Consider the following 17,512-nt stretch of genomic DNA (forward strand, 5'->3'; position numbering starts at 1 on the left):
AACATCAATGGTAATTAAAAAATCTTCACTTTGTTGGCTTTTGGAACAACCACGCGACCGAGTAAGTAGTGATAGGTTAAGAAGATTTATTAACACTTCAAATAATAGATTAAGTTATAGACCGGAAGACTCCAATGAACCTATTTCCTTTGAAGAAAGGGCAAAAGTAAAAAAAAAAAAGGCACACGTGAAGCCAGTATGGAAAAGTCTGCAGAGGACAGATCCTCACAATCAAGTGACCAACAATTAATTTTGAATGATGACCCTAGTTCTGAAAATATTGAAAGCAGTGACGATGAAAAAAATACAGAGATAATAAATATTTAAGTTGAACATTATTATGCTGTTATATATGACAATGGATGGTATATTGGACGAGTAATTAATATTAATGAAAACCAATACACAATAAAATTCTTAAAAGAAGAATTGGACAAATTTAAATGGCCTATCAATGATGATATTCAAATTGTACCAAGAAAATATATATTTTATGGACCTATAGAGTTGATAGGTTTCAGTCCATTTGAAATAAAAAGATCAGAGAAGCTTAAGATTATAAAAATTTACAAACAATTAAAATAAAATAAATTTAAGTATTCTACCATTATTATTATCATTATTACTAAATTTTGTTTTACTTTCTTATTCGGTGCATATTTGCTATTAAAATTGTAATTTATTTTGTTTTTTTTATTTTTAATTTTGTTTCTGTGGTTTTTATTCTAATGTTAAAATTATGTTGTGTAATATTTATTGGATTATTTATGATTTAATGAACATATTATAACAATAAATAACAAAACATCCCATAATCAATATCTATTTGATTTCACCTCTTAGATTTTTCATGAATTTTAAATTTTATATACATAATATAACATAGACTATGACTCTATGTCTACGCTTTTCAAATTTTCAATCTTTTATATCATGAACATTATTTATCTCCAAACATGTAATGTAACCATAGATCATATAAGAATATTATATTATATTATCTATGATCATGACCCACAGGTTATTCGAACAAACATTATAGTACCTATATTTTACTGATAATACACCATAGCTTACATTGGTTTACTTAAATAATTTTGTATAGAATTTTAATATGTACCTAGGTATATATAAAGATATTGTCAGAAGTACCTAGTATTAAAAAGTACACAACAAAGGAATTAAAAATAAATTCTGTGAAAGTATATTTTATTAACTGGGGTATTAACCTAGGTAGAAATATAAAAAAATTTGAAGAAATTTAAAGAACACATAATATTATATTGGTTTATATTTGGAGTTCTAAGTATATGTAAGTACTGGGAAATATATGGAAGTATTGGGAAGTATATGAAAATATTGAGAAGTATTTGGAAGTACATGGAAGTACTGGGAAGTATATGAAAATACTGGGAAGTACATGGAAGTACTTGGAAGTACATGGAAGTACTGGGAAGTATATGAAAATACTGGGAAGTACAAGGAAGTACACGGAAGTACACATGGTTGGAAGTCTGGTGTACAAAATATTGACTAGTGGTTTGCCCCCCAGTGTTATATAGGTAGGGTCTAATGGTTCTATAGGTTATTATATTGGTACCTACCATTCTGTTAAAATGTATTTATTTTTTATTTTATACCAATTTCAAATTCAAGTACTTTTTTATTGAAAAATTAATTATAATAGATTATTACATATTCATTGTTTTATTTATCTCGTCTGGACAATAATTATTGTAAAAATGGAGATACGAGTTAATTGATACCTATTTCAGCCGTGCCCTATTCGAGATAGGAACTCATAAATAGTAGGTATTACCTATACTATATACTCTATTCCCCATAAGTTTACCCACTTTATTTTTACGCACGCAGAGTGCCTATGGTGAAAACGTTGTGACAATACAGTATCACTGTAGGTAGTCCTTCTGCTTCACGTCGCGAAACACACCGGTGTACCTATACGTTTATTGAACTGTATTGTCACAATATTTTCATCATAGGTACTCTGCGTGTGCAAAAATAAAGTGTGGGGTAAAGTTACGGGGAATAGAGTAGGTATAGGTAGTATAGGTATAGGTATTTAAGCTATTCTCATTATATTATGAAATCTTATTATAAATTATTATAAAATTAAATAATAACTCTAAAATTGTGTGTAGGTACTAAGTGTTAATTGTTGGAAATAATTCAAAATAGGTGCCTATTTAAAAAAATTCAAAAAACGATTAAATAGCGGTATAAACTTTCAAAATTGAATTCACAGTAGGGCCTAAATTCCCTAATTTTTTGATCTACGTTTTACATTACCTACATATGCTAGAAATAGTATTGTATTTTTCTACAAATGCACAATCCCAAAAAATGTTATTATTTATTAAATATTACGTCAATGGAAAAACAGAACGCGACCCGGCAGCTGCGTAAGGATCGTAAGAATCCAGATAAGCACGCAGCGCGCTTGGATCGGTCTGTCCTTAGCCTTTGACCGCCGGTCGCCGTCATAGATAAGTATAATATAAGTATATCCATAGTATGTTATATTATATATAATATAATATAATAATACTATTATGATATGGGTACTGCAGATGTTATACCGCATAACATCTGCTTAGAGACTGGCGTATCGGACAGAACGCCCATGATAAAATAACATCATTATAAAATATAATTATACTATATTATTATAATATGATTAAATGTTTATCATCGCCGGTACGGGTCAGCCGTTCGTCTATTATAGGTCAGGTCGGGTGTTGCAATTCCGATTTCCCGTTCCCGGTCGCACACACACTGCCACACACGCAGTCGCCAGTCTTACAGTCACACGGCTACTATATCATGCTTATCGACAGTCGACAATTCCGTCGAATGATCGTTCTATCCGTCTGTGTAATATTTTGTGAATTCCGATCGGTTCGTCAAATCAATTTATTTTCAAGTCGACTTTGCCATTAGGCATTAACCAGCTGTTCACAGTACGCGTGTCTCTACACCGGGCGTCGTCACCGTTGCCAAATTTTCCGCCAAAAACACACCACTCATCCCTCACTCCGCCCCACCACGCCTACGACACATCACAACACAACAAGTGGTCATGGGGTGCCGCGTAAAATCGCAGTCGTTGTCCGCTCGTCCATTGTTTATATTATACCCATCTCATATCTTATATCAGTCGTATCTCGCAAGCCGTATTCTTGTTCATTATTTTAATATTGCACCTTGCACAGTTGCACTTGGACGGATAAATCATGGTCGTCTCCGTCGAGGAAGTCCGCAATGAGTTGGATCGCATCTTCGACTCGAGTTCGTCTGACATTCAACGAATTACGAAGTGAGTTAATATTTTTCATAAGTGGGTATCGGGGGGAATTTGATGATTGCTCGTCATGTCCTTCGCGGATATACCCCGACCAATGTCGATGATAATAATAATAATAATAATAATAATAATATTTTCGATGGACCATTACAGGTGTAGAATTCTATTGAATAACGTAATTTCAACATGGTCCACCGATGTTTTGGAAATGTTGAAAGAAGTCATCAAATTCCGTAAGTAATTAACATATTACAGTCTATATATATTAGTAGTTATGTGTTAACACACATCTAATCAAACGTCCGAGCCTATCCAACTATTGTTTTCTCTTTTTATCTTAAAAACACCACTATTTATGCATTCAATTTCAGTTGCTCAAGATAACGTCAACCTGTTCGTATCTCGTCAGATGTTCTCCGATTTCTGTATGCGGCTTTTACCCGTATTGCCGGACTCACAGTATAAGCTATTGGCTCAATTCATGCTAAAAGAAGTAAGGAGAACATTGCTATATTGATGGTACCTATACGTTGCAAACAAAAGTATTTATCATTTTATTTTATTTTAGATGCAACCGAGAGAGGTTAATTTTGAATATCATATGTCCATTATCTGTCACCATTTATCATACATTTATGAGAAAGAAGAAAATTGGAAGGAAGCAGCCAATTTTCTAGCCAGCATTCCAGCAGAATCGTATTACAGGTGAATACATTTATCATAGTACCTATATTGTTATGCTATCTATTACAAGATTAAAATGTTTTTAAAGATTTTCTGTTGATTATGAAATGGAATTATACTTGAAAATTGCACAACTTTACATGGAAGATGATGATCCATTGATAGCGGATCCTTACATTAAAAAAACTTCAGTGTTGAAAGTATGGTTTATACTTAATAAAAATACAATTGGACGGTTTTTAAGAGAGGGCTTAAGTCAATGATACTTTTCAGGAGACACAAAAAACATAACTGTAAATTTTTAATGTTTTTAAATTTTGTATTCATAATCATATGTTTTGTTATTTTACTGCTTAATGTCTTTTAGTTTTTATTTATTTTCTTCAAATTATAATGACTTAAGACCTAGTGCATGTAATTTTATAAGACTTATTGCCTTTTTTCATTAAAATAAGTTATAATTAGTGACTAAGGCCTTTTTTCATAAAAAAAAATCTGTAAAAACGACTTACCATACGCTTTCTATTTTATCTCATAAACCGAATCCCACATGGCATCTACAGTGGTTTCATTCAACACGGCTTGAAATTTCACACATAATTAATGCATAAACTGAAAATGTCCAAAATTGACTTAAGCCCTTTCTCTAAAAAACCGTCCAATTAAAGTATAATGCCCATTTGGTATAATACAATGGTACAACTGTAAACTAAATTTATTAATATTTCTTTTAAACAAATATTGTATTTTGGTCGATCCATATTTATGTGATGGAACTAAGTTTTAAAATAATTGTTTAAACTACAAATTAGATCATGGTAACATTTTTTGATGATATAAAGGGTACATTCAACATGGTGCATTTAAACGCATATAAGCGCTGCCTCATCGTTTGTGTTGATGCATTGAAATGCTCAGACTACAACCAGGACATCACGGAATATAGTTGTTAAGTCATGATTTAACACTCACTGTCTCTTATTCCATCAGGGTAGAACAATAAAAGTGTGAGTGCTATTTCCCAAAGTGAATGCTCAAATCTAATATGATAAGAGATATCACAATAACTGTAAGCCGTTTCACAACTGGTTTCAAACTTTCATCTAAAATTAATTTTTTTTTGTTACTTAATTTAAGTACATTGTACAATTTTAAACAAAAATAAAAAATGTTTAAATAAAATAAAAACTCTCATTACTGGTGTAGTGATAACGTTGCAACGCTCATGCCATCAATATTCATGTTCCTCTAGATGCCTACCTGTGAGCGCTTATGTTTAAACGAAACAGTTCAATGCAAATATATAAGCGTAAGCACTGAAAGTAAATAAGTGCCCATATCGAATGTACCCTCAATATTATTACAGTTATATCGATAGACTGAATATTATACTAATTCTATTATCATTTCTGCATTTTTGCAGAAAATTTTGCGTTAGTAAAACGCAAATACACAGATGGCCTAATACAAATATTATTTTTCAGTTTTTAACATCAAACAATGATCTTCTTTTAACTTATAAAGTTTGTTATGCACGAATGTTGGATTTCCGTTTGAAATTTATTGAGGCTGCACAAGAATATCATGAATTGTCTAACTGCCAATCATTAAATGTAAATGAACGTTTGACAGCATTGAAGAATACCCTTGTCTGTACGATATTATCATTTTCCGGTAAGATATGAAAGATGATATTGATAGAATCTGGTACAAGTGTTATATAAATATTTGTTATTATAAATAACATAAGATAGTTCAAAATATATTTATTAGTAAATACCCAATGGCTAACTGTGTTATTTACTGACTATTTTTTTTTTTTTTTTTTTTTTGGGGGGGGGGGTGGGAGGGAACAGCCTAGCTAGGTTACCATAGGTTGGTGCTAACATTTTATTTTTTTTAAATAAAATAATACAAATTAATTTTTTTGTTTAAAGTTTAATTAATTGATTTGTTTGATTTGTCACGTCTCAATGATAGATATAGGAGTTTAAGATGAATAAATGTTGTCTTGTATCTTGAGTAGTTTTGCATTCTGTAAACATATTATTATATGTTTAGTTTCTTAAACACCACAAGTTGGAATAATTCCACAATTATTGTCTTATCTAAAAAATATAGTATTTTTTTGAATGAGGGCCCATGGGTGAAATGTGTGTGGTCTATTTTGCCTAATTTGTCTTTTCTGTTGCATGATGCCGGTTTGAACTATTTTTGTAGTATTTTAAATTTGTCTTAATTTGTTTCATTAGATGTTGTTTCAATTTAATTTAAAATATACCTACTACCTATAAATTAATTTATTGATGCCTTTAATTCATTTTACACCCCATTTATATATTTCATCAAAGTTTATTTCTTATCTTAAAGAAACTCTTACAGTGTTGTGTTATTGTTATTTTCAATACTATTGTTACTATTTCTTTCATTATGATTTATAATAACACTCAGTGAAAGTGAATTTTATGTAGTTTATAGTTTATTTATCTTAAATTTGGAAATATATTATAAGTTTATGACATTATATATTGCCAGTGATATTTCACTATAATATGATTAACATATATTTCTAATATTTAATTTTGTTGAATTATGGCAGTGATATACCCTTATCAGTTATAGGTAGATGCATCTGTGTTAATTAAAATGTGATAATAAGTGTTGTTCATCAGTTTTGTGATTAGATTTTTGTGTACAAGTGTTGTAGTTTCTTTCTTTCTGGTAATTAGTCAATTGTTTGTTGATCAATTTGGACTTAAAACTGTAACTGTGATATCACTTGGAATAAAATACTGGGTGATTTTTTTATCATTGAACCCTCATTATCTCAAAAAGTTAAAATTTTTTTAAATAGTTTCAAGTCGCTTATAAACCAACGTTTTTCTTAAAAAATTATATTTTTAAATATTTTTATCCTTATAATTTTCTAAGTTTTTTACTTTTTTGAATGACAACATTGGGTTTTAATTTTATATCCCAAGGCAGAATATTTTTCCTAGTATTTTGATTCATGAAAATCGAATTTGGGACGAGTAGTTTATGAGTTATAAATATTCAAAGTTTAGATGAGCGGAGAAGTGGACAAACATTTCGCGGTGTAATCCCGTACCATTCCACTCTGCTATATAAATTTACACTTTTTGAAATAATGAGTATTAAATGATAAAAGAATCACCCGGTATATTATATATATATTAAATATATTTATTTTCGGCATTGCGTACATACCTATTTGGTCAGAGTTCCCTCGTATTGTAAACGTTTGGAAATATTAAGTGTTAATTTGGATCATAATGTTATAACCTATTGTTGATGTCTTATGTATGGATGTTAAAAAAAAAATTGTGTAGCAAAAAAAAAAAAGCAGGTAAGTAGATGTCGCTCTGCTGTACGGTAGGTTACAAATTGGCCATTGTATAATGGTTGTATTAGACTCGAATTCAAAGATATAATATCATTGTATAAGAAAAACGATTCTGAGTGGAGACGGTTTGTCAGTCTGGATATTTTATATTTTGTTATTATTTATTTTATCACGTAAGTTGAATTAATATTAAAATATTATAATTTTTTATTCGTATCTATGGTGATAAACAAAACGTTGGAAATTAAAATCCCATTTTTAGCGTTTTTTTTCGTAATTTTCTAGTGGTTTTTCTCGTGGCATTAAATAACTATTGAGAAAATCGGAAAATGATCTCTCTAAAGTACCATCTTGATCCAATTTCCTAAAAGATAAGGTACTATATGTTGAAATCGAAACACTCCTTCTGGAAGAAATTTTGTATACAGGATATAAAAAGAAAAAGAAAAAAAATAAACACCATTGTAAAAACAATAGCTTCCTCGCTCCGCTCAGAATCTAAAATGCAATATTTTTTTTGGTGCTCTTCTTGAAATGGTGTATACTTGAAATTTGAACCATAGCTTCCCTATAATGGTATGTATCACATACAAAATGACCATAAAATTAACTAGTGAATCAAAACCAATGATTTTACTATCAACATTTTCAGAAAAAAAGCTTTACCAGAATCCATTAAAAAATATATTGGTTACCATTTGAAAAAATAAAGTTGATTTTGTTATTGATATAACTGCGTGTTTAAAACTTATGAAATTTTTATAAAAAATATTGCCTGTTAAAAATATAAAACACGATTTTTCTTTTTTTCAAAATTCCATATCATTGATCTATAATCATTAAAAATTACCGCGTACAATGACATAAGATATACATAACTCAATGACAATAACTCATTTATTTTATGCATATGTAATATGATCTTACTATGTACATATTTGTATGTGAGTAAATATTTATTAAATGAAATAGAATTGTTGGAGTAAGGGTTTGAACTTAAGTCAGGATCAATAATTCAATTCCATATTAAACTTTGAATTGGTGTTCACAATTCTCTAAATCCTCAGCAATTTATTTTATTTCTATATCAGTAGTTTGTTTAGCAATTCAGGGTTAATGTCCTTCTTTTTGAGAGTTTAAGTAATACTATTACAATCAGTTATAATTTTTAATTTAATGCCCTGCAAATATATGTGGAATCTTTTAGTGGAGTTAATAATTGAGAGCATTTCCAATTTGAAACTATGGTACATTGATTCTACATCTGAAGTACGAAGACTGTAATAGAAAATTGGATGAAATTTATTATCAGATTGCTTTTGGAGTAAGATGGAACCAAATCCTAAACTGGAAGTGTCGCAGTGCAATTGAGTTTCAACTTTAGGATTAAACAGACATAAAATAGGGTGGTCTATAAGCTTACTTGTTCAAAGGAATTTAATTTGTCTATGTCAAAATAGAATGGTACATTTTTTTGCAGTACATTGAATAATGGTTTAGCCATAACAGAGAAATTATGTATAAATGACAAAAATATGACGCTAGACCAAGAAAACTATGAACAGCTTTGGGATTAGTGTGACTGAATAATCACGAATAACAGAAACATTTCTTGGATTTGGACAGATCCATTCAACACTAACTTAGTATCCCAAATATATTATTTCAATTTTGATGAACTGACTTTTATCAAACCGTATTTGAAGTTGATGCGCACTCATCAATTTCAAAGCATCAAAAATAATACTCAAGTGTTCGTTAATGGTCTCTGTTGCTATAACAACGTCATCAAAATATCCTATAATACGTTTTTGCTTAATTAGATTCTTAAAAACATTATTAACAAATCGTTGAAATATGCTAGGTCCATTACAAATACCAAGGCATACATAGCTATGAAAACTGACCTAAAGGAGTAGTAAAAGAGGTATATTTTTGATTATGTTTTGCTACTTTAACATGGTGAAATCCATCCTGGACCCCCCCCCTCAGAATCTCTCCAAAAAAAAAAACAATTCTTACATATTTGTATACCCCGATTTATGTAAGCACGCGTGGACATGGTTTTTTCCCGTGAACATAATATTTATATGAAATATAGTTTAAAATTAGCCAACGGTCGAACGATTAAAAACCCGCCTCCACGCGTAATGAAACTTTTCCTTGTATTGTATGTATTACCACTTTATAAAATAGCCGTATTAGATAAACATCAATAATTCTCGAAACAGTCCAAACATTCTTAACGTAAGGAATTGACAACTCACATCATTCTCCAATAAACTATTTCTATAGGACAGTATAGGTTTCTATTATTAATCTATTTGAATTTTTGCTTTGTAAACAAGGCAATTGTTGTAGAATCATTTACTTCATGTATGTATTTCGTTACTGAACGACGGCGTTAGAATTTAGAATTTAGAATCATGTTAACCTACGTAATTTATTTTCTGTCCAGAGATTAGCAGAGTGATATGGACGACAGTTGTCATAATGTCATATTTCTATAATTTAAACCTTTCATTAGTTTTACGTGTTAACACAAAGTTGACAACATATTATTAAACTGCTATCAAAATAATATTAATTTTCAACGTGTACTGATAATAATTAATGATATACAACTATCCGAGCTATGAGGCATACTTCAATATTCGTTTAACGTTTTGTACTTAAAAATTATAAAATATAATAAAACAACTATTTTTTATTCTTATAATCTATTAAAAACTATTTCTTTATATCAGTACCTATTTATATGTTGGAATTATTGGACCAACCCGGGAAAAAAAAAAAAAATTTAAAATACGCCACTGGTGGTAGAATATCTACAAACATTTGATCCAACACAACTAGTTCTGAACCATTTATACCCACCAAACCAAATTATGATATTGGAGAAATTTATGGTGGCGACCATAAAGGAACTATATTTTGTCTCAACAAACTGACAACAGCTTGATCTCACGACACATTCGTGGCTTATCGTGGAAGTACTTGGCTTAGGATTCATTTATATTTAATACCTATGTGACAATAATAATTTCATACACTCTATCAAAGATGTGGATGAATTTGGAAATGTGGACACAAACTATTTTTCAAAATTAGACAACGTAGTGAAGTTTCGTCCACAGAGAAAGTTACTTGCAGCTTCAATCAACTTTGTTCGAACAATTTCCAACTTGAATGCTTTTGGCCAATGATGAAGTTGAGACATCAATCTATCTGATTATGTATGCTAGGTCTTAATATATTTTATTAAAATGTGTTCAAGAAGACGACTAACACGACGTGTTGTGTCTGTTTTACTAATGCAGTTAATTGCAAATTGTATGTTTAGAATAATCCATTTAACTATTGTTTTTAATATTCAATTGAATTGACCTATTATTAGATTTAAAGTTATTAATAGAATAATTTAAAAAAATTGAAGTTTTATTATTGTAATATTAAATATATATAATTATATTTTATTAGATTTCTAGGCGACTGCCCTCTGCTTATTCTGCTAGATACCCCGAGAAAGATGTATCTAAAATCATTTGGTACTTATAATTATTGTCATTTGTTTTATTATTATAATTTTTTTTTTTTTGGTTGCCGTGCTATTTTTAAAACATCAAATAATATTTTTAAAACTTATTTTTGGGAAAACAAATTTAACTCTGAAATTTCTATGATGTGGTCTGGATTCAAACCCCCTTAATCCACATCTTTTGTGCACCACTATTTACAATAATATATGTTCGAGTTGTTGAATAATTTATTAAAGATACTGAAGTATAAAATCTTATAATATCAATAACATTTGAATTTAAATTATACTACATTTTTTAACACCTGGCAAATAGAAAACTATTTTGGCCTTGAGTTAAAAGTAAATTCCATCAGACTTAAATGTAAAAACATTATGATGAGTTTCTGGTTTTATAATCATGGGCTACTTATTATATTACTTTATTTCTACTGCATTGATTATGTACGCAATTTCTTGACCTAGAACACACAAAATATATTCTAAAAGTAGTTTGATATTACAGTAAAATCTCTAAATACCAGATACTCGTGGTCGCTGATATTTTGTTTGCATTCAGATTGTTCAGTTTGTAGAAGGTGTGTAGTTTGTTCCGATACTTATAAGAGGTGTCTGTTATTGAGGGTTACACTGTTCATATTTAAAATTTTGATTTCTATACAAACAATAAAACCAATATAAGTTTTAGTTTTTTTTAGTTAAATAATACTTACTCATTTCAAATACCTATTACAAATAGCTCTTTTTTAACATTTTTATTTTAACAATGGTTTTATAACATTCTGTATTATAATAGACTATATTATGTGTCCCTAAACCGGTTAATGTTCTACAAATTTTTTTTTATGATCTAACACAGGTGAAATTCGAACTCAGTTGTTGAAATCATTGTTTGATGATGAAAGATGTAAAATCTTTATAAAAACTTCAACTCTTGGAAAACTATGTTCGCTTCAAATCATTAAATCTCATGAAATTAATGAGATAGCAAAATTGTTGTTGCCACATCAGAAGGCCGAAACAAATTATGGTAATTCTTACAATAGCACATATTAATACATTGACATAATATTTAAACATTTTGTAGGCACATCTATATTGGTTGAAGCTATAGCGCAACATAATATTCAATCTATCGAAAGACTTTATGAAAATATCAAAATTGAGTCACTTGGCCGCTTGTTGGGATTTGAACCATGTAAAGCCGAATTAATGGTAGGAAGAATGATATCCGAAGGACGCATAGAAGGTTCAATTAATCAGAAAAACGGTTTTATAACATTTAAACGTAAGTCTCATTTTTGTGGTATTTCATTTGCACATCATTCTATAATTTGTTATAATGATAACTTTTTGTACACAGTCCGAAACCCAAATGAATTGTTAGAATCTTGGACTGAAATTATTGAATCCCTGAACAATCAGTTTAACCGTATGAATGAACTCTTATTGGCAAACAGTTCATTACAGAAAGATAAGAAAGATCATACAGATGTTTAAATGTCATTGTTGGAATACAATTAATAAGAGGTTTGCAAACGGTCATTTATTTAAATCAAAACAAATAAATCTTTTGTCAATCACACCAATGAACATTGTCATGGGATTATACTCTTGAAATTTTAAATGTTGACATATTAATGAAATCTGATCAGTTTAAAGATGTCTATCGGTAGGATTGACTAAAAGTACATACATATGAGCATAATATATCTGTTATTGTTCACGCGCAAGACACAAAGTTGGTGACTTTTTAACGCTCTGTTATTAATTTTTTATTATAGTCTCACACACTTATGATTACTACACATACATTTACAAGATCATCATGCACACACTTAAAAAATTACCAATATTGAACTCTGAAAAATGTTTTGTTTGCAATCCCCCTAAGTACATTGATTTATGTATATTTATATAGAGTTATATATTATGTTTATAATATTTTTATTATCAAATGTTGTATCAAAAGTTTAATTTTTATCAATTTGTGTTGACATTCAATAATTTTAAAAATGTATGTATTTAGGTTGTTAATTTTTAACAAAATTTGTTCATAATATTATAAGTATAAATAATAATTAACATAAATCTTTTTAGTTATTTTCATTACGGTCTTTGGCACAACCATTGTGGTTTCTGTACCCTATTTATTCACCTATAATCTATATTATGTCAATCTCTCTTTATTTGTTCAACCCCTCGGTTACTTATAATTTCTTATTTTTTAATATTAGGTCCATTGAAACTAATAAATGCTTATAAATAAAATTGTGACTGTATTTTAAATATTTTTCAACTACCATCAACAATATATTTTTATAAATTTTAAATTTTAATATTATATTTTATACATTTCTATTCAAAATAAAAAAAAACACATCAATACAAATAGAAAAACACTATAAGTAGGTATGATGACTAATAACCATAAAGAGTTCAGTTAAAGCCAAACTTTAAATTGTTTATTACATTTGGAAAATTGGAAAAATGTATAATTTGTGTTGAGTTATCATATATATAATAATCTAGCAATAGTAATAATCCATCAAAATCCAAACAGTGTAATGAGGAAATTAAACAAAACATAGTGATGAAAGATTAATTTCTATTCAAACGAGTCATTAAAACATATCATTGTTCCCAATTTCTTTGCTAGATTGAGAATGGTCGCTAACCTTATTTCTACTCTATAGGAAAACTGTAGCTTACTACACTTCCTCTAATCCTTACAGTGTTAAATAATTAGCTTATAATTTACACAGCATAATCATTTGGTCAATTATCTATCATTTATGAGTATTTAATACAAAGGATATTCAACTAATAAGACAATATCAATCAAAAATAAATTAAATAAAAACAATTTCAATAATAAAAATAAATGATCAAATATTAATGATTTATTAATTAAAAACATAAGTTAGGAGAATATTATATAGATACAAATTTAAGAAAAACAACCTTGTAAGTCATTGATAAAATTAATTATTTAGAGTTGAACACATCAAATACCAATAATTTTTTTGAAATAAATAATGTATAGTGACAGAAAATTAAAATAGTTAAATAAATACAATATTTATATTAGGTACTTTTTATTATAATACAAGTAGTATTTACTAATAATTTTGACTAATCTATTTTGAACGAATAGAGGACTATTTTTAAAATGTTTATGATAGTCATAATTTATTATTAATAATATAGTAAAATATATACAAATTAACATAGTAGTTTAAAATTGAAAATATTTAACGTTTCCAAATAATCAATTGTAATTTATAAAAATAATTGTGTACAACAATAAATTATTTTAATTTTAATATTTGAAATGTACCTATGTGAAATTTAATAATAATATATTTCATAAATATAGATTTTTTTAATTTGGCTTGATTGAAAAAAAATTTCATAATTTGCCTCTAACAATTGAACAACACAAAATATTTGAGAATAAAAAAAGCTTAGCAGCAAACATTCAACACACATCACGCAAATTTAAATTAACAAGATAAAAATTCCAAATTTTCTTTGGCTTAGCTCAAATTGATTTATGGTTTATTTACGGTGAACAAGTACATTTAGTCCAAGATATATTAAAGCAGCAAACTAAAAAAAAAAACTTAATTAAGTGGTATATAAATTATATAATGTTATATTAAATAATATTAAATAAACATTAATGTGCTTTTATTAATTCTTTATAATATTCCTATATTCTAACTATCCATAATCAGATGATTATAATATAGTGATCTATTTAATAAGAAATGCTTCTAGTCCGGTCACCGAGAGAACGCCACTGGACGGCGATCAAAACTTGTTGTAGTCTGCGCATCTCTCACCATCAGGCGATCGGTTTACGGCGGCTTGTGATGGTTCATAACGGTCTGCTTAGTGGGTGAAATTAGATCTCAAGTCGGTTGAGCGCTGTCATTTGGATGCGCGGCCAAGTCAAGTAGCGTTCTCTTGGTGAATGGACTATAATTATTATTTGATTTACTAGTAACAAAATTAACACCACTTAAGTCTACATTTAATGTTTATACACAATAATATTTCTTTGTATCTTAGTTTTATTGCCACGCTCAAAATTAGGATGCTGTTTACTTCATAGTAATTTTTCTTTATGATTATTATTAAGTTATTATTATGTTAGATTTAATATTATTATCTATGTTATCAATAATTTTCACATTTAAACTATCATTTCTTCATTAACTGTTATATTACCAATATGTTAATGCTGACTGGCGTCTATTAATTAATTGATAAATAAATAAATAAATAAAATCCAATGTTTTTCATATGATCAGTGATTTTCAACATGATTAAAAAATGGCGGAATAAATTGGTAATTTACACAATTCTCAACACCATATTTGACAAAATAAATTTTGATGAAGCATTCACAAAATATTTATATTAACATTTTCTAAACATGATACATTTAGAAAATTTTTTTTAGCACTTAAGAACTCATAAAATGTGCAGTTTTATTTTATTAGCTAAGACTTGAAATTGAATACAATTTTCCTCATAAGTTGTTCTTACAGCATTCTAATAATATCAAAAGTACATGGTCACAATTTTTTTTAGACATAAAAAAGAAACAACGTTTTCTCCAACAATTTAAGTAATTTTATTGTCATTCAATAATAATTGAAGGTAGTGATATGAAACTTTTAACAGTAACATATATTTCTAATTTCTAATTTCTATTTGAAATTACATTTTCAAAATAATTAATCTAATTTCAAGCTATTTACATTTTTATTTACTTATTCATACCATTACTTAGTAGGTACATCATTACTCACTAATGATATATAAGTTAATAATAATATAATATGCTTATCTTTTTCAATACCATGTTAAAATAATCAATTATCATTAATTATCTATTAATGATAATATAAATTAGATATAAAATACCCTGCTCAGAATTGGTTTTCAATGATATATCATAATTTTAAATTTAACAAATCCATTACGGTGATTTACTTAATAACGAGGTATACTCTAAGCCTATTATATAGTAAAGAACTTTCTTAGTTTTTTTTTTTTTTTTTAACAATATCATCACATAGAAAAATTATGAATTCAAGCATTGCTTAATAGAATTTATAAAAACTCACTAAAATTGCAATTAATTTTAATAAAATAAAACCCAATACATACTTTGACTATAGGGTACTCTTTTGTTAAAATTATAATCATTCCAATATATGGTAAAAATCCTCTAGCTCTGCCTATCATATCGGATTTTTCTAGCCAGTGTTGGCCAGGAGCATAAAATACTCTGTCATCTACATTATTGTTGTCACCTTTGGTCAAAAATTTAATTGTGCCATTGCTTCTATAAAAAAAAAACTGATATTGCAAAATATTTTTAAAAAATAATTTTTAAATCAAACCAACTTCTCGTGTAGTTTTATAACCCTGTGCACTATAGGAATATCACGTCCTTCAATTTTAAATACGACTATTTCACCAACTCTGACTGGTTCATCTTCATAGTTTGTTAGGAACAATATATCACCTCGATGAAAGGCTGGTTCCATACTATCACTGTAAAATATTAATTATGTTTAAACACGAGGTTTTTAAATTCATGCAACTAAAAACGAAAATAACTAACAATATTTAAAATCTTTAATTAAGTATCTAATTTTGAAGATAACATATAATAAAAATCATAAATGTTTGAAAAAAGTATGTCTATTTTACCTTGAAACAACAGCAATTGGACTCTCGCTACCAGTAAAAACCTTCAAACCTTTCCATATCATTATTGTAGTTGAAATCATCATTCCAAAATACAATACTTGATAGAGAACCTAAAATCATGAGTTATTTAAAATAAATAATATAACAAACAATATCGAAAAAGCTATGCTGTATTATGAAAATAATATAACATAAATGTTTTCTATTACTTGTCGTTTATTCATGAGTTTCAAATCGTCTATAAATCCGTCAAACATCGTGACTGTTGGTAAGGAAACTATATATACAAAATAATATAATTTCAAATTTGAAAAAGAATTATCTATAGTGTAATTAGAACGAACAGACAATTTATTTAAAATAAAAGTTGTACACCGCGTAAACACGCCATTCTGAGATTATTTACTAGCTTGAAGTTAGCTTCGAAATTTTGCCAAACATATCATGTTATCTCGGACATATTGTTATCTCGTTTCTATGTTCTTGATGTTCACGTATTTGATATGTTACGGTCCAGGTGCACAAATTAGTCATTGTAATATAGTGCCCGGACATTGTATACAATGTCTAAGATATTTGGGCAAAATAAATAATTCATATACAATTCTGGGGCCGGAGTGGCGCAGTGGTCACACAGTTGACTTACGACTCACACGGTCATCGGTTCGATTCATAGCAAAGTGCAAAAAAATGTGTGTGATTCTACGCAGTCACCATTTTCCCGTGCTGTCGTCCGATTGCGTCATCCGGTTTCCAACTAGGTCCACTCCACTGGGAGTGAAGACCGCACATGTCTCCTCTTGGAGAAGGGGGGTAGTATCATGCATATAGTGATATATACATAGATAAATAGATCACATGATCTCCC

At 28.4% G+C, this 17,512-nt stretch overlaps 2 protein-coding genes across 3 annotated transcripts; one reads left to right on the forward strand and one right to left on the reverse strand.

Moving 5' to 3' along the window:
• The first annotated feature begins 2,819 nt into the window (after positions 1–2,819).
• LOC100160342 (COP9 signalosome complex subunit 4-like) lies at positions 2,820–12,826 on the forward strand. 2 transcript variants are annotated; one of them, XM_016807361.2, is made up of 10 exons: positions 2,820–3,337; positions 3,479–3,558; positions 3,697–3,818; positions 3,894–4,030; positions 4,098–4,209; positions 5,494–5,683; positions 11,771–11,941; positions 11,999–12,199; positions 12,275–12,441; positions 12,696–12,826. In XM_016807361.2, the coding sequence occupies exons 1-9, from the start codon at positions 3,255–3,257 to the stop codon at positions 12,409–12,411; spliced, it is 1,233 nt and encodes a 410-aa protein (XP_016662850.1). In that variant the 5' UTR covers positions 2,820–3,254; the 3' UTR covers positions 12,412–12,441; positions 12,696–12,826. The 2 variants fall into 2 exon arrangements, with proteins under 2 accessions (XP_016662850.1, XP_001943227.1); XM_001943192.5 differs by having other exon boundaries at positions 12,275–12,826.
• Positions 12,827–14,472: 1,646 nt separating this feature from the next.
• Positions 14,473–16,901, reverse strand: LOC100169213 (signal peptidase complex catalytic subunit SEC11A-like). The gene is made up of 5 exons (XM_001943253.4): positions 16,854–16,901; positions 16,645–16,754; positions 16,336–16,485; positions 16,096–16,273; positions 14,473–14,523 (listed from the first exon to the last, which is right to left on the reverse strand). The coding sequence occupies exons 1-5, from the start codon at positions 16,899–16,901 to the stop codon at positions 14,473–14,475; spliced, it is 537 nt and encodes a 178-aa protein (XP_001943288.1).
• Positions 16,902–17,512: the final 611 nt, after the last annotated feature.

Source organism: Acyrthosiphon pisum, chromosome X (assembly GCF_005508785.2).
Source record: "Acyrthosiphon pisum isolate AL4f chromosome X, pea_aphid_22Mar2018_4r6ur, whole genome shotgun sequence".
Lineage (NCBI taxonomy): Eukaryota > Metazoa > Arthropoda > Insecta > Hemiptera > Aphididae > Acyrthosiphon > Acyrthosiphon pisum.

Bases quoted from the DNA above. Each gene is read 5' to 3' on its own strand.
- LOC100160342 (XM_001943192.5), top strand. From the start codon at position 3,255: ATGGTCGTCTCCGTCGAGGAAGTCCGCAATGAGTTGGATCGCATCTTC. The intron at 3,559-3,696 runs GTAAGTAATTAA...ATTCAATTTCAG, and splicing joins GAAAGAAGTCATCAAATTCC to TTGCTCAAGATAACGTCAAC. The intron at 4,210-5,493 runs GTATGGTTTATA...ATTATTTTTCAG, and splicing joins AAAAAACTTCAGTGTTGAAA to TTTTTAACATCAAACAATGA.
- LOC100169213 (XM_001943253.4), bottom strand. From the start codon at position 16,901: ATGTTTGACGGATTTATAGACGATTTGAAACTCATGAATAAACGACAA. The intron at 16,755-16,853 runs GTAATAGAAAAC...TCATGATTTTAG, and splicing joins AACTCATGAATAAACGACAA to GTTCTCTATCAAGTATTGTA. The intron at 16,274-16,335 runs GTTGGTTTGATT...TTTTTTTTATAG, and splicing joins GTTATAAAACTACACGAGAA to AAGCAATGGCACAATTAAAT.